This window comes from Lissotriton helveticus, chromosome 2_2 (assembly GCF_964261635.1).
Source record: "Lissotriton helveticus chromosome 2_2, aLisHel1.1, whole genome shotgun sequence".
Classification (NCBI taxonomy): Eukaryota; Metazoa; Chordata; class Amphibia; order Caudata; family Salamandridae; genus Lissotriton; species Lissotriton helveticus.
In genome coordinates this window covers 396,144,656-396,166,680 of record NC_136060.1, presented here as the reverse complement: position 1 = coordinate 396,166,680, position 22,025 = coordinate 396,144,656, and the positions used below count along the sequence as shown (strand labels likewise).

The 22,025-nt window shown below is 50.1% G+C and overlaps 1 protein-coding gene across 6 annotated transcripts in view; it reads left to right on the top strand.

Annotated features, from left to right (window-relative positions):
- The window catches only part of TACC3 (transforming acidic coiled-coil containing protein 3), a 475,241-nt gene that overhangs the window by 7,305 nt on the left and 445,911 nt on the right, over positions 1 to 22,025 (top strand). For 4 of the 6 annotated variants that reach the window (XM_078678629.1, XM_078678625.1, XM_078678627.1 and 1 more), the window contains exon 2: positions 17,581 to 17,737. In XM_078678629.1, coding sequence (XP_078534755.1) covers positions 17,582 to 17,737 — 156 coding nt within the window. In that variant the 5' untranslated portion in view covers position 17,581. Of the gene's footprint in view, positions 1 to 17,537; positions 17,738 to 22,025 lie in introns of all 6 variants that reach the window. The other 2 variants (XM_078678628.1, XM_078678624.1) reach the window with 1 other exon arrangement.

Sequence of the window (22,025 nt, the reverse complement as noted above, 5' to 3'; positions counted from 1 at the left end):
TCTCTGAGTTATCTTGAGGCTGATGATAGCCTCACACTTCATTGTGGTTATGTTGTGGGTGCTGCAGTCAAGACTTCCTCAATGAGAAGCATCACTGCATAGCAGCTGTCTGGAGTGCAGCGTGAGGGCACTTTGAAGGGAGACCACCCCAAACCAGTTCTGCAGTCTGAAACAGTGGATACACATCCAGCTGAGGGTCTGCAGTCTCCAGTCTCTGCCATTCCTGCATATGGTGGACTGCATATCCCTTGATGTGTGTACTGGCGAAGGTCGAGCTGTGAATGTGTATCGGCCCAGGTTAGGGCTGCAACTGCCAGGTGTATCCGCATAGTGGTGCCAAGAACCGCTGAGTGACTCCAATTCATCCAAGGCTGCCACACTCTGGGGACTACGTGAGCTGAAGCTGTATCCATGCCGGGCTCTGCCTGTAGTGGGTCCTAACGTCTGAGCTTGTTGTGAAGAAGGCACAGGAAACTGAAGTCTTATTTCCTCCTCCACTGTGGCTTTGAGTATGATTCTGAGAAAAACCGTGACTGTCCTGTTGATGTGTGGGGAAGTATAAAATGCAACCGAACATTATTTATCCTTCTGCATAAGTCTTGCAGGGTGACAGAACCTACTAGGTTTAACCGGGTGCTGGAAAGCATGGAGAAAAGGGGTTGGCTGGATAAGGAGTGCTACACCAAGAAGAACATAGTACTCTGGGTACGACCCTGTATGCTGGATTGAGTTGTGAAGTATTTAATATTTCTGTGTAATTAAAATAAATTCACTAAACGACCAGCACTGAACTAGATATTAAAGTTGTGTTCGTTCATTGTCTAGTTCTGAGCTTGAGCCCTCCCCACACTATTTCCCTTAGAACTTGGACTGCCTACCCTAAATGCACTACTTGGCTAATTGCAGAGCCTTGGGATGGACCAGAGTGACTAACCCCTCTTCCCCCCCCCTCCCCCCCCCCCGCCCATGGTTAGAACTGAATAGCTCCTCTCTGCCATGTGTCCAAGCTGTGTCCGGCATATTGTAAACTTTGCGCAGGGGATCACTTTTTAGCAATTGTTAGGTGTTGCGACATGTTTAAGTGCTGTGTACGTCAAATGGTGGTTTTATATATTTGCAATGCACATTTTTAAGGAAAAAATTCTGAATTTTTGGTGCAACCCTAAAGCCTAGGTTGGTATCCAAGGCTCTATACTGCAGTTTAAAAAAAACACATTTTTTGTTGTAAGTTCTTTTTATTGAAGCAACACTCATCTTACAGGGTAAGAGAGAATCACAGTTGTACATATAATATAACATGGCACCAACACACTTCTCATTTGAGCAATCCCATTGGAATCAATAAATCATTGGTGCTGCCTTGGTTCACAAATCAGATGGCATACATAGTACAATACAATCACATAGCCTCAGCTATTTCCTCCAAACTGGACTCCAGCCTAGCTCCCCTGAAGTCCCTGCAGGCCTCCCATTTCTTGTCCCAATTTCTGGGGCTACCACAGCTCTGATATATCGCCTACCATGACAAGTTTCTACGCCCCACTACCAATCTAGAACAGTAGGGGGAAGTTGTTGCACCAATTTCGTGGCAATTTTGCGTTTTGCAACCCCCAGCTGCCACTGTAAACCATATTTTCAGATATCTGGGACAGTTTTCCTCCCCTTCCACTAGTAGCAGCCATTTAGCATCAAGGGGCACCTGCAGTGACGTGACCCAGGACCTCATCCCCACCACGCGTTCCCAAAACCCCTGAATCTCTGGACAGTTCCATAGGATATGAGAACAGTTTTAACATTGTTGATGTAAGACTAGATCTCCACAGCAACAGAGCAAAGAGAATGCTTTAAAAAGGCATACGAGATCCTTCCTTAGACTGTGGTTTAGCCAACTTAATTCGACTTTTAAAGAGGTGGCCAGGCTAAGAAATTACCATAGAACCAATAGCCATATTTAGTTGGCACTGTCATTCTGATGAACCACAGGAACATCCCAGAAGGAGCACGGATTAGTCAGAGGGGAACTAGAGAGTAGAGGTTCACTTGGATGTTGTCTGTGACTGGAATGCCTCCTGCATGAGAAATGGTTGTGTATCCCTGTCTGGAATGACCCAATCGAGGTTTGGTGGCATCTGGGGGTATAATAGGCTAGCTCATGTTAATCCTCTTTCTTCCTGAGGCCATAGCCTGTCCTTTTGACTTTGAGGGACCTGAAGGGCACACCAAAAGTCCCGTCTGGCTGACACTGAATTACTGTCCGTTCCTTGGTTGTTGATATTAAGCATTTGGTGGTGTAGTTTCATTTAAATAATCCTAGTACTGGACTGAATTTTTTTTCTCAGATTCAGGAATAGTCACCTTGTCGCCCCACTTATGTGAATGTTCACTTGTATAATGCACCCAGACAGTTGCATTGACATCCTGTGTGCAACATTTTGTGTTGTACAAAGCATGCTTGGTAGGAGGATACAGCATAGATGTGACTTTAAGATTGCGAAGGTCACTGCTTGGAACAGCAGATCTGGCTTTGATTGTGTAATGGCACGCTAATGGCTGAACGTTGTATTTACGGCGAACCATGCATAATATGTAAGTGCAAGATCACCAAGCATCATAGGATAGGTCCCCTTCTGCCAACAGCATTACATGAAGGAGATCTGGAATATCGGTGGGTAGTGGAGGAAGGCTTGTTCCGAGCATCGTTGAGAAGGGGGTTGAGCGGTGCACTCCTTTTGTTGATAATTAAACTTGTTTTTAAAGCTTTTAACACAGTTTTATTTTGGTGTGCTAAGAGGGGGGGGGGGAGCCACCCTCCACAGTGGTTGAAGTAGATGATTGAACTAGTGACGCTGGTCATTAGACCCTTCTTGCACTACCGAGCATCGCCACATATATCATACTATCAAATAACTTGGCTTGCCCTTTAGTGACAGTTAGATCTTGGATGCTAAAGAGCAGGTGATTTCCTCCATCCAAATGAGACTTACTTGTTCATGGACAGAAGTCCACTTCTGGTATGAAGGGCTTCCCTTGTGGAACAAGATCAGCTTGTGACAGTGGGGTCAGTCTGTTGCATGAAGCGATGCATGGAAGAATAGCACCAGTACAGTGTACAGATGGCAGCAGTATTTGAGAGTAAGTCAATGTCTACACCAGGCTTCTTCAACCAGTAGCTCTCCAGCTGCTTGTGGGTAGCTCTCCTGAATGCGGTCCAGCCTAATAAATTAGAAGCATTTACTTTGTTGAAATTAATATATTTATATCAAAATGGAAAAGTAGGTTTTCGAGATGAATGTGTGTATTTTAAGAAGTCATAATTTCCAAAATATACTTACATTTAATATTTGACTGACTAATTATTCAACATTTGAGAGTATTCATTAATATTACCTTGGTGCTGTTGGCATTGCGGGTATGACTGTTATGCATTATCCATGAAGTGACACTACAGATTGACAAGGCCTTTTTTACATTACTGCTTGCAGCCCTGCGCTTAGTCGATCGTTACTGAGCTGATCTTGCATATGTTGAACACTAAATTATTCTTGTCTAATGCGGTCACTATTAACACTGGATAATAGTAGCTCGGGATGATTTCCATGGAGCATAATTACTTATAAGTTTGGAGACCCCTGGTCTACGCAATATATAGGAAAATCAAATACAACCCATATGGTCACACATTAAGAACCAATGGAAAAAGTTAAAGGGTTTTATTACAAATTAACTCAGGTTAAGATAGATAAATCTCAATACCATGCTGTAAAGATACAGAATAAGAACTGGATAACCCACTCTTCTAAAGAAGTTTAGGCACATCAAGAGAAGACCAACAAGTATTTCAGTCACTTCTATCGAGGAATGCCAGTAAAAGTACGTGGTGCTCGGACAATAGTCTCCGATTCTCTCGCCTAAACGGAAGTAAAGTCTAAAGTCAGGCTGAACCAATAACGGTTGGAAATCCAAAGGGATTAAAAAAAGTGAGGGAAATGCAGGAAAGGTATCCGCATTGCGTAAGATCGGTCACAACTCTTCTAGGGACAGGGGAATGAGTGTTCTGCACTTATGAAAGAAGTCAAAGGGTGTTACAAATGGGGTAGTGTGGTGCAGAGTTGGTGGGCCAAACTCCAGAGGACATGTGCAAAGCATCCACGTAGTACACACAAGGCACACCACAAAAAGAGACCACACCAGATTAGGTGAAAAGAATAACTCTTGTATTGGTTCAAACATGCAATAGTAACCACAGTAGTCTCTAGACTGCGCCAACTGGCGCCAGGGCAATATATACAAGGGGATTATTTACATCGCAGGGCCAATCGGGCCGCTGCCAGAACCATTGCGAAAGGACAAGGGATAAATGGAAAAAGGTAAGTCCATCAGTTTCAATGCTGCAACAAAGACATAAAGCATCATCATTTGGCATAACACATTATGCAGGAACTTCTGCAATAAGCATAACAGGATCTTAGGCATGGAATCAGCCAGGATCACATTAGCGTGCATGTCAGCACATTAGCATTGGTCCAAATCACCAGCCGTGATGCAACATGAGGCAGGAACACAGTGTGCATAAAACTGGCATGAACACATTGACATGAACCCCCCGTAGGCATAAATCCTGCTTAATCTCATGTGGTAGGCATCAGGGGCATGCCTGCACTCCCACATTAACATCATTTGCATGCCCTTTAGGAAGAATCACAGTACCCTCACATGCTCTCCATAACGGCATGAGGTATTCTAGGAGACAACATGCACATATTTGGCATTTCCTAGTTGGGTCACGCTAAAAGGAACAGTCCCCCGGCAAGGGTTAACTTTAAGCAGGAAAACCAGGTGTCATAATCTCAGGTCCCCACCGGTAACCTTCCCTAGGTATGTGCGCCAAAGACATTTCCTATATACCTGGTCAACATAGGCACACATTCATTAAAGGCAACCATTTGTATCCATGTATATATCCACCATCGGCAGCATTCTTTTTTTTTTTTTGGAAAACATTTTTATTGCAGATGCACAGATACATGTAAAAATACATTTCCACAATCCAGCAAACAGTAATCAATGTCTACACCGGTAAGAAAGAGGCCCAACAGACCCCCTGCTCTCAACATTGCGAAAAAACAGCAAACAAATCGCCATCTCACAAGGGTCACTTAGGCGGAGCCCCGCCCCAGCACAAAAGGTGGCCATAGTGTCCATCCGGGCATCTGCTTTTATTTTCCTTTTTGTTCATTAACTGTCCTCCGAACCCAAGTAACAGAACCAAACCCCCCCCCCCCTCCCCTGAACACAACCAAACAACGCGGGGGAAGTAAAAGCTCATCCCGTAAGTTAACGTGAGTCCGGATATCCTTGAGAATAGTGCATTCTGTGTCCATCAGCCGCAGCCCTCCCTGTCCCGCCCCACACACAAGCCGCCCCTGGGCTGTCAAATTATTAGCACACTCCCAGCACACTGGGTCCCCTCCAAATCAGGCCCACCGCCCACCCCAACATCCCCTCAAATCCCGGGCCCCCGCATAGGCCTCCCTACCCCGTCCCACTCTCCAGCCCATGATACTGCCTCCATTTTGACCAAATCCTCTTGAACTTCTTGGGGCAGCCCCTAGATTTATATGTCACCCGCTCCGCCGCCATGTAGAGGTCCAACCCCCTCCTCCACTCCTCCATGGTAGGCACCGACTCCGCCCCCCAATACTTAGCAATGTCTCGTTTTGCGACCACCAGGGCCAAGGTTAGGAACGTTAGCAGAGGGCGGGGGAGGTCCACATCATTGGTCATTCCCAGTAGGGCCAGTTTCGGCTCCTGGACAAGTGGCACTGCCAGGACCTCCTTCAGTTCGGTGAAGACAAGTGTCCAGTACGACTGAATCTTGCCACATTCCCATAGAATATGAAAGAAGCCCCCCCCCCTCCCGCTGGCAACGGAGGCACCTGTCATCTAAAACCTTCCCCATCTTAAACAACCTAACCCTGTCAAAGTACGTCCTGTGAAGCACGTTGTACTGGATCAGGCGGAGTCGGGATTTAATGGCCACTTCCCTCGGGTGCATTAGGACTAAGTCCCAGTCGATCTCCTCCATACCACCCACGTCATGCTCCCATGCAGCCCTGAGTTTCGTCAGATCCCCCAGCATGTTGTTTGTAAGTGTCTTGTAAGTAAGGGATACAGCCTTGTTGGAAATTTGCTCCTGCAGCAATCTACCTTCCAGGGGTGCATACTCTGGGAGACCCTCTAACGATATCGCCTGGGCCCTCCACGCATGCCGTAACCGTACATACTTATAGAACTGCGATTGGTGGAGCCCAAATTCCGCCCGCAAAACCTCGAATGATTTGAGCTCTCCTCTAGCGACGACATCACCCACCGTGGAGATCCCGATATCGTCCCACTGTTTAAAGCCGCGTAGTTTGCTCAGCTCCCGTAGCCATGCACAATGCCAAAGCGGAGTCTGCCGTGTTGGCTTCTGGTCCCAGCCCATACGTTTCGTGGCCACTCTCCAGGCCCGTAGGGTAATATTAGTGGCTGGGAGGAGGGGCGTCCTCCGCTGGCCCCCGTATAGGTACGTAAGCAGGTGAGAGGGGGATAGCCTTGCTCGTTCCAGCACATATGTAGGGTGGCTCGCCGGGGCATGGAGCCAGTCATTAATAGGGGAGAGGTGCTCTGCCCAGTAATAGGCCTCCAGGTTCGGCAGGGAGATTCCCCCGCTATATTGATGGCGTTGCAGGGTGGTGAGCGCCACGCGCGGCTGCTTACCCAACCAAATGAAGGACCTAAGGTCAGCGTGTATTTTGCCTAGGAGGTCTCCCGGGATGGGGTAGTACTCGTTCTGCAGGGCGTACAGGTATTTGGGCAGTATCACCATTTTGTACAACGCTGCTCTGCCTAGAAGGGTCAAAGGCAGCCGGCGCCACCGTGTCATTTCACTGGCAGAATTCTGCAGTATCCTGTTAACATTCCTAGAGCGGGACACTTCAGCGTCTAGCGTCACGAAGACCCCCAAATACTGAAAGCCTTCCGTAGACACCACCAGTCTATCCGGGAGGGCGTCACCACCCGTGGTCCCCTTAGGGTCAAAAAGGACTGACTTGTGCCAGTTTATGGCGTACCCGGAGTGATCCCCATAACCATCTATCTCCCGGAAGAGCTCGGGCACGGTAGTGGGCGGGTCAGTGACATAGAGCAATACATCATCGGCGTATAAGGAGAGCTTTTCTTGCGTGTCATCAGCAGGTGAAACCCTGAAGCCGGTGACGCTCGGGTTCTGTCTGATCCTAGCCGCCAGCACCTTGATTGTCAGGGTGAAGAGGAGAGGGGACAGGGGGCATCCCTGTCTGGTGCCACGCTGGATCTGGATTTCGCGGGAGAGTGTCCCGTTCACCCTCACCCGGGCCCTCGGGGTAGTGTAGAGCAGCTGTACCCAGGAGCGGAACTTGGGGCCAAAACCGAACTTATACAGGGTGGCCTCCAGGAATGGCCAATGCACGGAGTCAAAGGCTTTTTCGGCATCTAGGGAAAGGAACCAGTGCGGCGGGTCCCTATCCCTCACCTCCTGCAGCCAGTTGTGGGTGCGACGGAGATTAAGTTTCGTGGCCCTGTCCGGCAGGAAGCCCGTCTGGTCTAGATGTATCAGAGCAGGCAGAACCGCCCTAAGGCGGCGCGCCAGGATCGTAGCAAGGAGTTTCACCTCCGTGTTCAGCAGGGAAATAGGACGGTACGAGGCACAGTCCTCCCGCGGCTTGCCCTCCTTGTAGATGGGGATGACGGTGGCCAGGGTGAGGTCGGGGGGCAGTCCCCCCTCAGCGTAGGCTTCAAGGAAAAGGTCCCTCAAGTGCGGGGCCACTATGTCAGCCGTACTTTTAAAGAATTCCGGGGGGAATCCATTCGGCCCCGGGGCCTTGCCCGGTTTCAACCCCGCAATGGCAGACTTCACCTCATCCAGAGAGATGTCCGCTTCCAGTCGTGGTATGTCCTCATCATCCACGCAGGGTAGGTCCACGTCCACCAGATAGAGGAGTGAGTCATCACAGGAACCTAGTTGCCGCGCCCTGTAGAAGGCCTCGTAGTACGTCGCAAATGCTTCCGCAATAAGCGAGTCCGAGCGCACGACCCCCCCCCCTGCCCATCCGCAACCTCACTCACCCACCTCGCCAACCTCTCCCTCCGACTAAGCCACGCTAACAATTTACCAGATTTATCCCCCACATCATAGAGCCGATGGAGGGTGGCCAGGTTCTGCGTCCTTGCTTCATCTGACACTAATTCTCGGTACCGCCTCTGGGCGTCTAACAGCCTACGAAGGGTCTTCCTGCACTTGGTACGTAGGTGCTCCTGTTCCAGGTCAACGACTGTGCGCTCAACAGCCACCACCTCTTCCACTAGTTTCCTCCTCTCCTCCCCCAGCCTACCGTTAATCCTATCTCGTAGTACCGGTTTCAGCGCTTCCCAAAGGGTCACCGCCGAATCCACCGACCCGTCGTTCTCAGCCAGATACACACGTACATCTGCCCTGACGCCTGTAAGAATCGATTTGTTCGCCAGATCCCATGCGGTGAGACGCCATGCGGCCTCCCTCCCGCCTCCGGGCCGGCCCACTGAGAGCAACAGGGGCGAGTGGTCCGACAGGCCTCTCGCCAAATATGTTGCTGTGTCCCCTGCAGTGAACGTCTGTCGCGGCATAAATATATAGTCCAGCCTGGAGAACACTTTGTGGGCCGCCGAGTAAAAGGAGTAGGCCTCAGTCGTCGGGTGGATCGACCTCCATACATCACACAAGCCCATTTCAGTCATCAGTTGGGCCAGGGGGGTCTGAGTATCTCGGACATGCGCCACACCGGATCTATCCACCGCCCTGTCCATCACGTCATTAAAGTCACCCCCCACTATCTGAACGGTGTCTGGGGTGTCCATAAGTATGGATGCAAGGAGCTTTAGCGCATTCGCCTGCAATTTGGGTGGAGCGTATACTGATATCAATGTGTAGGTGCGCCTTCGCCACGTTCCCTGCACCCCCACGCATGTTCCCAAAGGGTCACCCCATGTGCGTGTGATGTGAAAGGGGAAAGTATTTTTTACCACAATCGCTACACCCCGTGAGTCAGACGTGTACCCTGCGTGGCCGAGCACCTTGTATCTCCCTCTCGCTATGAACGGACAGGTAGTGCCCCGCAAGTGTGTCTCTTGTAGGAAGATGACGTCTGGGCCCAGTCTCTTCAGAAAATTGTTCACCAATCCCCGCTTGATCTTATTCCCCAGCCCGTTCACATTCCAGGTCAGGACCTTCAACTTGTCAGCTGCCATGTACATAACAATAGGATAAGTGCACCCCAGGACATGTGGCTAAGTTGGCGGGCATACATTTGCAATGATGGAACCACACAATTCTCCAGATTCCTAAGCGAGACTCCCCCCGCAGCCCCCCCATGAACAACCAAACAACGTAAACAAACCCCATCCCCCCCACCCCCCCACCCCCACCCCACCTGCGCTACCCAGCCATCCCGCCGTACAACCATCGACGGTTCAGGATACCAGGGAGCAAGGTCTGTCGCCCACCCTCCAAACAAACCCACCTAGTAGATACCTAGCTGTCCAAAGTCACGTGTCAGTTCGGAGCGTTTCCACCCCTCAGAGCAAATCGAACAGTACCTGTGCGTCCCCGGCAGGGAACTGCCAAAACAGAATCTCAGGTCCTTAGCCCCTCAGGAATGCGAGTCTTGTGTCTCAGGATCAGTGCCTTCCACGATGTGCGGCCCACCCTGTTCCAGGTCGCGGATGGCCACGGCCAGCGGGTGGAGGGACGGCTCCGTGCGGTCTTCCGCGTCCGACGCAGACGCTTCTCCCTCTTGGTCTGTGCCATTGCCAGACCCGTTCAGCAGACACCGGAATCTTGATCCCCTATCTGGGTCCCGTGTCGCTGCGTCATCTGCGTCTCCCGTTCTCCCACCAGCGGCACCCTGGCGCGATGGATACGGGGTCCGTTGAGATTGCCTGTCCCCTCGCTGGTGGCGAGAGCGCTGCGATCCACTGCGAGCGCGGTCGAAGTTAGCTGCCGCAAGCTCCTCCCGGATCCTACGACCCTCCTCTTCTGCCTCTCTCAGTATGGGTCGTTCCTCTAGCCAGTGCCAGGCCTCCTCCGGTCGAGCAAAGGAAAGTGATTTTCCCTTGTAGAGTACCTTGAGTTTGGCGGGAAATAGAAGCATATACGATATGTTCAGGGTCCGCAACTTAGCCTTTACAGTATCATAGGAGCGTCTCTGCTTCTGCACGTCCTGGCTATAATCAGGGAATATCATTACAACCGTGTTCTCAAACTTAAGTTCCCCCATTTTCCGGGCCTCCCTCAGGATAAGGTCTCGGTCCGCATAGTTCAGAAATCGGGCAATTATCGGGCGGGGTCTCGCCCCCTCCGGAGGCCTGGCCAGGAGCGCCCTGTGCGCTCTCTCGATCATAAAACACGGAGAGAAGGGTGCCTGTGGAAACATGGTCCTGAGCCAAGAGTGGAGGAAGGCCGCCGTATCGTTCTTCTCGATTCCCTCCCTCAGGCCCACGAAGCGCAGGTTGTTTCGGCGGGCTCTGTTCTCCGCATCGTCCACCCGCCATAGCAGCTGCCTGTGGGAGGCCTGTAGTTCCGCCATATCTTTCTTGAGTGAGGAAACAGATTCCTCCGTCTCCGTAATCCTGGTCTCTGTTGCGCCCACGCGGTCCGACAAGTTCCGAAAGTCCTGTCGCAGCAGCAGGACTTCTGATCCCACCTCTCCGATCTTCGTTTCAAGGGCAGCTCTGGAGTCCTGAATATCAGTCCTGGAGGCCTGGATCGCCTCCAGGAGCATGGCGGTGTCTGCATGCGCGTCTCGAGCCCCAGCGGCCATATCCTTGGGGGTCCGGGTGGTGGCGAAGGTCTCAATGGACCCCTGCCTGGTGGAGCGCGGTGGCGGGTCCCTTTTGCCCATATTGAACCCCGAGGGGTCCCCAATGCCCGCAGTCCGGCCGCCGGGAGACCGGCTCAGTATTGCCCCCGAGGCTGACCCCGGGTCTCGCCAAGCTCTGCTACGGTGCCCCAACCACCGCTACCACCAGCCGTCGCGGACCAGGCACCTCCTCCCGAGCCAGGCCTTCACCGGGTCCCCTCGTGTCTCAGTGGGGGATGGGAGGGTAAAGGGACGGATTGTGTCTGTGTGCCACTGGGGGCCGAGATCCCCGTCTAGGGCTCCGTGAGCTCCCGGTTCCAAATGCAGAGGGGGGGGGGGGACAAATCACCCCACAGCCCCGTGCAGGCCCCGGCGGGACAACGTTGCGCCCAGGCGCGAGCGCCTCTTACTTGACTCCCGTTCCAGGGAGAGCGGTCGGCGGCCAGCAACTCCAGTACCCGGCCCCACAGGCCCCGATCCGCCTCCACCCCCGAGGTCCGCCAGTGGGGGCTCCCAGGCGCCGGTCGCCAGCAGCCGCACTCACGCGGGAGGGGGAGCGGTCCGCCCGTCTCCGCAGCGGCCCTGCAGTCGCCTCAACTCCGGATCCCAGCTCCGGCTGTCTCCGCCATCTTGGGCGCCTCGGGTCCCGAGGGAAGGCTCTCGAGCAGGTCGGTCTCGCAGCGGCGGGAAGGCAAACCGGAGGGCTGTGCCTGCGCCTCTCACCACCGCCCACTCCTCAGTCGTGTTTTGTGCCGTCGTTTTTGGGGCTGAGGACATAGAATCGCCGGATTATAGGCAGCTGTGCCGGGAGCGTTGCCGAGGCACGTCTCACTCCGCCATGCAGCTAGCCACGCCCCTCCCATCGGCAGCATTCTTGATGCATGTACGCCGCACCAGGGACGTTAGGCAGGGCTTGTATTACGCTTATTCAAATATACGACCCCCGGAACCCAGGAAATGGGGGCTTACACGTATGTGGCCAGTTTAGATTCTGCTCAGGCTCACGGAAGTCTATGGCAGTTGGAAGTGGGAGTCCCTCTTCTGGGGTTCTCTAATTACACAATTGCCCCCAGTGCTGGAGTCCCCTCCCGGGACTCTGTAATGGGAGCGCTGTGGCCCCCCCAATCGTTGTCACTGCCCACTGACCAGCGGGGCAGTGGGGTCCAGCAAAATGAGTTTGGGGCCTGGGAGAGCCCCCACAACAAAGCACTGATCCCGGGGGGGGTTGCGACCCTGTGCACCCAAAAACTTCACAACACGCCCCACTCACCAGGATCTTGGGGCAGGCTCCTAAGCCCCCTTTACTTCTGGCCTGGCCACGGTCCTCTCCTCCGGCTGTAGGCAATTCCTCTCTTCTCCCGGGTCCCGCACCTGGGGCCTGGGGCTTCTAGGACAGCACGCAGGGCTCTTCCTGGGAGCCCCGCGAGTCACTTGCGGCACTTTGGGTGTGGCGAGGGGAGCCAACACCTTGCTCCCCCTTTCCACTGCCCTCACTCTCCCGGGGGCAATGCCACCCGCCCCACTCACCACTCCTTGGGGTGGGGCAAGAGGGCTCTTCCACGGAGGTCGTGGGGCTCTCCCTTCCTCCTGGGAGCCCCGCGAACCACTGGCTGTCCGCCTCCTCGGGTGGAGGCGGGGTAGGCTCCCGTCCTCCGAGGCCGGGATGCTCCTCTCCTTCCGGCGTCGCCCGGGCCCCCTCTTGGGACCCTGTAATGACCGGATTTTCTGACAAAGTTAGCAGCTCACCCTAACACCACAAACCCAGTCATCACGTAACTTCATCCCTTCCCAGTGCCTATTTACAACCGTACCTGGGGTACTTACCTGGGAATGGGGAACCCACAATATATACAAGCTTATACAGCTAATATACTACTAAATTCTAGAGAAACTACAGAATTCCATCCTGCATCCTATTATCTTACCTCGTAAACCCACAGCAATCTGGCTCGGGCTACTCTACCCCCTCTTGTGTCGGGGAGCAGCTCTATACTGTATAACCCCACAGCAATCTGGCTCGGGCTATTCTACCCCCTCTCGTGTCGGGGAGCAGCTCTTTATAGTGTTCCCACTTGTAGCCCCACGACTATCCTGCCTGGACTACTCTACCCCCTCGCTTCTCGGGGAGCAGCTCTAATATATAACGCCCTATCTTGAGCGATCTCTTTCCACTGTCCTATTAATACCTCCTGCTCTCTCTCTTTCATTGGGGATTTCCTAAGTACCTAATATCTACTGGAAGTATCTATCTCATATGAATTGTTGCAAGAATTGATTATTAAGATATGACATTCAAGAATTATTCCCTAGGGTGAAACTTACATTACTCTCCGTCATCAGTTACCTGTAGGAAGGGAATAGCCCATCCTTCCATACGACAGTATCTGGCTAAAAAGAAAGGTTAGCTCCATCATGGAAACAATACTCCGATGCAAAAGGGGTCTCTTTATTACACAATAATAAAATGACAAGAAACTAAACAACTAATGCTCTTTATGACACAATGATGGAATGACAAGACCAAGAAAACATTGCTTTATGAAATCACATGAACACCTAGCAATCTAAACATAGCTTGGAAAGTAAAGAAAATAATTAATGTATGTGTGCACTATAATAGCAGGACAGACTTCAGCTAGAAAGCAAAAAGGGGGGTGAATGATTAATTATATGTTGCAAACTAACTAAGAATACCTCACCCTGTTAAGAAGGGTCCAACTGTCTGTTCCTCTCTCTGGTGGAATCAGGACTCTCTCTCCTGCACCATCACCAACATGCTTACTTCACTCCACTGGTTCAACTGCTCCAAAAGCTCCAACTGGCAGCTCCAACTCTTCCACTCGACTGGCAACTGCTTCAACACATTCTGACAAACTGGCAGCTCCAACTGACAGTTCCAACTCCAAAGACCAACTGCCTTTGTCCACTCCAAAGTTCATCTCACCAACTGACTGCTCCAACTCCAAAAATCATCTCTGACTGCTTCAACTCCGAAGACCAACTGACTGCTCCAGCTCCGAAAACCAACTGACAAACTGACTTCTCTGCACTTCAGTAATATAGAGTGCTCTCTACCCATGGAAATATCCAACAGAAAGCTGCCTCCCACCAAATTCCTGTGCCAGCTCCAAGGCTCTCTGCGCAACCGCAGTGGCCACTTGCGTGTTGCGTCTAGGCCTAAGAGACAAACACATTCCTTCGATAAGAACCAGTTTTCACTGGCTCCTCTCTAGCACATAACAGGCTGAACTCTAAACATTACCTTTACCCTGCAAGCATCTCAGGAAGCTGAGGCAAGAACAAAGATGGCTTCTCTCTAGTTTAGGCCTCCAGGCCCGAAAAGAGGCAAAGAAGGCACAGAATCATGCCTAAGCCAATAGGTAAACCCTACAAATAGGCACACATAAGGCTGAAATAAAGGATTCAAGAATATATACTGAGATGGCGGTGGACAACAGTCACCATCATTCCAAATAGCATAAATTATCCGGGCACCACAGACCCGGGTCTTTGATGCGGAGCCCACGAGGCTCCAGACGGCGGCCTTCCGGGGCAGTAGCCGGCGGGGTGGGCTCCCGCTCCGGTTGGGGATTTGGCAGAGGCGCGGGCTCCCACCAGCTCACGGGAGCCCCGCCTGACTCCGGGATTGGCTCCTTCTCCTTCCGGGTCGCCGCAGGCAGCGCGGCAGCCTCGAGTTAATCCTGGGTCGCGGCGGTGAAATTTGGTGGCAAAGCGTGGGGTAGGCTGCCGACAAATTAACATCAACACAGCGGAGTAAGCTCCCGCTGGTTTTAAGTCAGCAAGAGCACGGCATTACGCGGGGTGGGCACCCGCTTATTAAACATGCATGAAGCGGGGTAGGCACCAGCTTTTATTTAAATCAGCATGCGTGCGCAATCATGTGAGGTGGGCTCCCATGGCGCTTTCAAATAAACAGTTCCTCCTGGCCACCCGGCGCTGGTGAATCCCCACTCCTTCTTGGGGTGATTACAATTGGGTGCTAGAAAGCGGCAAAGGTTGGGCAGCCTCACAACATGGCGCTGCATTCCCTGGCTCCTACCTCGTCTCTCGGGAGGGGGGTTTGCAAGACAGCGCTCCAACTACAGTGCCCACGAAGTGCTTGTGCCCAGAGCCACACAGTCCCACACAGCACGGCGGCGCCCACGCTCCTCACCTCCTTCTCGGGGGAGTAAGTTGCAGCCCTCACCATGCGCTGGAAGGCACATTCCATGGCTGTATAGCGCTTTCTCCGCCCAGCGCTACAGAGGACAGACCCGCCTCTTCTCCTGGCACTCTTGGGTGTAGCGCTACTTCCTTCTTCAGGGGCCAGGTAGCAGAGCAGCAGGCACTACTGGGCAAGGTCAGCCGTCAGTGGGCACTCATCAGGACAGGGCGGGAGGTCTTAGCAACCATCCTCCTCTGTAGCTTGGCACTCCTCCTGTACAGCAGCCTTTATTCCTGCAGCGGGGCTTCCACTAGCCCTGTCGACAGCAGAGGGGTTTCAGTTGGGTGCAGGGTCCAGCACAAAGGCCTAGGTGGTGGTACCCCCTGGCAGCAGGTCCCCTCACGTTCATGTCCCTGCTCTGTCCGATCACATGGTGGCCCAGCCCCCTTATTTATATGCCCCTCACCCCACCTACCAGACAGTGCCAGAAGCTTCTAGAAGTGTCTGGGGAAACTGCTTCCAACTGGCTCAGGGGGAGGAGTAGAGCACCCTGGGTGCCAGGCTTTCCTTTCAAAAGCTGGGATGGCTGGGAACCGAACATCTGGACTGCTAACCTACCACACTCAGGTGGCACAACACACAGCCATGGCATCCATTTTAAAAGCCACAATTCACCAGGGTGCATTCTTATAATGGGGGGTTAACAAGTGCACACACCAGCATCTCACACCACACATGGCCTATACAACGCTCTACCATGGGGGAGACATCCTCAAATAAGGGGGTTGAAAAGCAAAAGATTTTGGGAAAAAGGGCCAAGTCCAACAAAGGGGAAAAAGCATGGAGGTCTGCACCTCTCAAACTCCAAAGGATAGCCGTCTCGCACCTAACTGTGGAAACACTAGTTAATATCCAAATCTTTAGAGTAACACCCACGTCATTAGAGACTCCATTCTCACATTATGATCTGTGACATTCTCTGATGTCCCCTAGGCGAAACCTGGGAACGACATTGTCCTTGGATAGCTGCGGCTCCTCGCAACATTGATAAATAAAACATTCAGTTGACGGTCTGGCTCTCCATGTTCCCTAGTCAAGGTCCTTCTTTCAGGCTCTGTCTAACACTAATACCAGTACAGACCTGTGGTGGAAATGCTGCCGGGCGCTGAAGTGGGGCAGGAGAGGGGCAGGGTGGGGGTTAGTTAACTACGGATTACGGCAGATTAGAGGTAAGTAAACCTATAGATAAAACAAATTTAGTTACCTGCATCGCATATGGCGATGCAGCGCGCGCAACAAAATTTGTTTTATTTATGTTTACTTACCTCTAATCGGGCGAAATTCGTAGTTAACTACCCCCACCCTTCCCCCTCCTCCGCCCCACGTCAGCCCCCGACAGCACTCCCACCACGGGCCGCTACGGACTAATAGTCTTGCATCTATTATCAAACCAGCAAACCATGTCCTTGAATGTACCTGCAAGGAAACGACACGCAAATAGAAATGAAAAAGCAGTATTTATGCAGAAATACAGGCCTAGTCATGGTAGTTTAACGTGTTAAATCAATGGTATGTAATTAATGTTTGCACATACAATTAGAAATAAATGAAAATATCAGTACATTAGTTTCGTGGTACATTTGGCGTAATAGTAAAATACTTGAATGCACATGGGTAAATGAGACCAATAAGTACCTTATCAATGCATATATTATAACACAGGTCATTTCAATCTTTCTCATTTCAATTGCAAATACATCTTCATAGTGTGAAGATGTATTATTAAATACCTAAGGCATACATTTGTCAGTTAATGCTTTTAAGGCACACTGTATATGAATATCTAGTTCTACAGTGAATGTTCTTCAGTTCTGAGTTAGAGTACAACACTTTACATTAATAATGTCAGAACACACAAAATGTACAATGCAAAGTGCATGTATGTATTGCGTATTTGTGATGTGTAAGGGAGTAGCCAATATTACGCTGCTCCAAAGTGTTGGTTGAAATTTATTTGAATGCATGTTTGAATTCATATTTCAATTCTCTCAGCCACCTGGCATCGACCCTCATTTACTCCTTTTCTATTCTTCAGCCAGTCATTTGAAATATTCTCTGCCTTCTGTTTGGGGTTTTAACCAAGCAGGATTTAAGAGAAGCATCTCCGTGAGGTATTATCTTACACTACTTGATGCATTCATTTACATAACCAATGTCTCTTGATTGCACGCTTGCTAAGCACTGACCCATTTTTTACTACGGCATGAAGTGTTTTGTACTTGGTTCCTAAGGTCTACTGGTTGAATATTGTTTTGTTTTTTATTGTACTGTTTTTGGGAATGTATACCTCGACAAATGCTTTATTTTTCGATAGTAAATGTTGCAAAAAAATTAGCATTTTAACTAAGCTCTACAGGCAAATAATTAGACCAGTTCTTCACTCTTATCTCTCATTGCAGCTGCTTCGTGACTCCTCCTTTTTGTACTCTTTCCACTTTTTAGAATGAGTTGGACTACAAACGATGAAAATTGTGATGTACATTTAGCGGTAGATGTGTGTGACTTCAGTTTTGCTGCACCTCAGCAAACGGGGAGACCATCAATTCTTCGCCCTTCTCAGAAGCAAAATTTGCCTAAATCTGCAGTGAAGCCAATGAAGGTATGTTCAAAAATACATGTTTCCTCCAATATTGTAACCTCCTGGTTTATGACCAAGCTCGACATGACAGACGCAAAGTTCTGCAATAGATTTGTGTATAATGCATTTGTTTTCAACCAGTGAGAAATAAGCAGAGGTTCATCACTTGAGAGAGGCAGCAATTTATTTTTATCTTCAATTTGGATTCTAACTAACCATTACTCAGCTCAAGAAACATACGAAAGCCATATACCTTGAGTGGACTTGGCCTTGTACACTCCTAGAAACAATTTGTCTGGGTCCAACCAACAAGCATTGCTGTTTATTTTGGGTGTGATTTTTTTTTTTGTTGGTTTTTTTCCGCTGCTGCATTAAAGATTTCAGTGAACCAAAGAACAAGAGGTGGCAAGGAGGCAGATTAGTGCTGTCTCTTTCCTATGATTAAAAAAAAAAAACAACGATTTTTCCCTACCTGTGATTGCATTATTATTTTTTTTTTTTTACTGTTTTGCTTGTTGGATGTTAATTTAAAAATTGTAGTTTTGATCTGCCTGTGATTGCATAATTTCTCACCTGTTTTGTGTTTACATTTGTGGTTTTTACTTGCCCATGACTGTTTTTCATTAAACCTGTTGAATTGTGGGATTTGCAGTCCAAAATCAGTAGTTTCTTCCCCTCTCATTCCACTGACTGTTTTTCCCTCCTAATTTCTCCCTTGCTCTGTGCTCAGACCTGTATGTTAAGCAATCCACCCCTAGCTCCCATTTTGTGTTAGCAAGTGAGTGAAACCAGTGCACCCCGCCTTCACCCCTAGCAACAGGGATATTCTACTTCAGAGTGTGAACAGAGGGTGCTCTGAGACAGCAGTAATCTGCTGTGAGCTGTTTAAGGTATGTTTTATAGGGATTGTGCAATTGGTTTTTTTTGTCTAGGAGAGTGAGTAAAGTTTTATACAAACAGTATTGTTCGAGGACAAAGTTTGTTAGACACTTAACTGCAGGAGTCCAAAGTGTGGATTGAGACGATCTGTCTCCTAGGAGACTCTGAAAAGAGGAGCAGCTTCCAACTCCCTGGCCAGAAAACCTTGCCTGAGGTCGCTGGGACCTTACATAGTGTGCACTGATTGGTGGTTTTATCTGGTGTTTCTATTGGATATGGGTTAGATTTCTCATTGGGTGGGTATTTGAGGTTTCTGATTGATTTCAGGGACAGTAATTCAATTAATGCAGGGTTGGAACTAGGGCTAGGCTTTCTATTGGAAGTAGCTGTTCGGTCTTTCTGCGTGATTGTTTGCTAGTCTTTTTACTGGAAGTGGGGATTAGGATTTCCTTTGTGTTTGGTTGCCTGGGCAAGGTTGGGACTAGGATTAGGTTTTATACAGGTAGTAGGGATTGTGGTTTCCTGTGTGATCGGTTGCTGGGACTAGGGTTGGGACTAAGGCTAGGCCTGCTATTGGTTGTAGGGATTGGGGGTTTGAGCTTGATTGAGTGCTTGGACTAGGGCCATGATTGGCTGTAAGGTCTTGGTCTCCTTTTGGTCCTTTTGGTTCTAGAGTTTAGTGCCTGTGTTGTAATGGGATAGGGTTAGGGCTAGAGTTCCCATTGGTTGAAGCGGTCACCTACTAGGGCTATACAAGGACAGGGCTTAGGGCCTCTCAGCCCGGGCGTCGTGGTTAAGGTCGGAGAAGACTAGGGTGAGTGCCAGTTTGAGCCTTCTCAAGACTAGTCTGGACCAGGGCCAGAAATGCTGCCCATTTTCACATTCAGAGAGTAACTCACTCGCACCAAATGTACACACATTTACTACAGACCAACCCTATGCACATATCAGTGTACCAGTACACACTACAAAACCACACCATATACTTTTCTATCCCAGCTACCACACATTTCCACCATCACCTACAAACAGTACACAACTTATACCACTAACCAATCCACTAATCTCTAACGGACCAAAATCCATACCATACTTAACTACAACCCATTCAGACACACTCCCCACTCTAATTACTCTTAACAGAGCCCATTTTATCATTGCTAAACCCATACTGAGTCCATCATTTGTCCAACCAACACCCTTCTTCTTTCTACCTCAATAACGCAATCAATCCGAGAATTGTGAAGCTCGCTATTCACCTGTGAGGCGCTGGGGGGGGGGGAGGGGGGTTTCTTTTGGGTACGTGGAAGTAGACTTTCGTTGAGGCATTTGGTCCGGTGATGTGGAGAGAATTGTAGGCGTGGGAGAGCAGCTTGAAGGTTACTCTCCTCTCGATGGGGAGCCAGTGGAGGTCTTGTAGGTGCTGGGTGATGTGCTCACGCTGTGGGATGCCAAGGACGAGTCTAGCCGCGGTGCTCTGGATGGTCTGGAGTTTGTGTAGCAGGGATTTGTTGATTCCGGCGTAGAGGGTCATCCTGTGGTCCAGGGTGACGGTTTTTAGGTCTCGGCTAGCGTAGGCTGCGCATGCTCAGTCTCTCTTGCGAGATCTTATGTTTTTGGGTAGATTTCACTAGTGGGCTTTTAGCCCCGCCCCTCTTTTCCATTGGCTGGCGTCACCGTTTAGGCTAAACGGTGGCCAGCCTTTGGAAAAGAGCATCCAGTGACGTATTCTTTTCTCTCTTTGAGCCATCCCACTTGAACTGGCTCGCCTGACTTACTGCTGGCATAAAAGGTTTCTTATCTTCTTTATGGGGCAAAACAGATGGCCCCATAAAGAAAATAATAAACCTTTTACTCCAGCAGGAAGTCAGGCCAAGTCTGTCCAAGTGGGACGGCAGAAAGAGATAAGTCGGCGTTGTGGCGAGTGCTTGTTCATCTAATTTCACTAGCAGATGAACGCGTCTCTTGCCTTCTGGAATGAGTTCGGGAGCCGGCGGTTCAAAGGCCAGCTTTATAGAGTGACAATTGAAGCATTTTGTCCCTTTTATTGCCAGTCTCTTTGGAGACAGCCCATCTGGCTCGGAGCTCCATTCTGTTTGACAGGGATCTGGATCAGAATTTGAATTTCAATTTAAAGGAATTTATAGAGCGCACGTATACCCAGCGGTTTCATGGCGCTAGAAGATGCTTAGCCCAGAGGCTTGGAAAAGAAAATTACTGAGATGGAAAGGCTTGTGAAAAAAGAAAAGTCTTAAGGGCCCTGCGGAATTCCAGGTAGGAAGGGACCGATCTAATGTGCAGGGGGAGAGCGTTCCATAAGGTCTGGGCTAGAACAGCAAATTTCAGACCCCCTGATCTGCATTTCTTAAATCGGGGTACAGAAAGAAAGAACTTAGCAGAGGAACGGAGTTCTCTGTTGGGACGGTAAACCTTGATTGCAGATGAAATGAACGCGGGAGCAGTCCCCGCAATGGCCTGGAAGGTAGTACAGCCCAACTTGAAGAGGGCCCGTTCTTTAGTTGGCAGCCAATATAATGATTTAAGTAAGGGAGTGGTGTGATGGGATCTGGGCAGCCCATAAATCAGGCGGGCAGCCTGATTTTGGACTAGCTGGAGGCGACGAAGGGCATATGCGGGGGCGCCGTTATACACTATGTTCCCGTAGTCCAGCCGACATGGGACCATTGCCATCAGGATCAGTTTTAAAGCAGGGAGAGAGAAAAACCGGGAGATTTTCCTTATAGTACGGCGAGCAAAAAACCAGGAGGAGACTACTGAACTGATCTGGGAATGGGGTGTGAGGTGTTGATTAAGTGTAAAGCCAAGTGTTTTTACTGAGGGTGAAGGTAGGGGGGGGGTGCCCAGGGAAAGAGGCCAGAAGTTGGGGGACCAGGGGCTGGGAGTGCTACCAGTGACGACGAGTTCCGTCTTGTCCGGATTTATTTTAAGATGATTGCAGTTCATCCAATCTCTAACGAACAGCATGACCGATTGGAAGTTGTGAATGCTAGCGGGGGAGTGAGAAAGATGAAAGATAAGTTGGAGGTCGTCAGCGTAGTTATACACAGTGACCTCCATCTGCTGTAGTGCAAGGATAAGTGGAAAAATTTAAAGATTAAATAATAAGGGAGAGAGAGAAGACCCTTGAGGAGCGCCATTACAGACAGGAACCCATAATCCATATTTAGTGTCTGGTGCGGAATGTTGTGCAGTTCCTGAACTACGGATTTGTCAGTGTGTTCTCCTGGTTTTCTGCGGCTTTGATTGGGATAAGCCTGCTCAGACATTACTATAATAAATTGGCCTGCTGAAACAATAAGAGTGCTTAATTAAAATCTATATGTATGCAACTCTTTTTAGGGTTTCCAAGCGCCGAAAAGAGAATTTCACAAACGCAGGTGAAAACTCCCGTGGCCGGATTTCTACGATG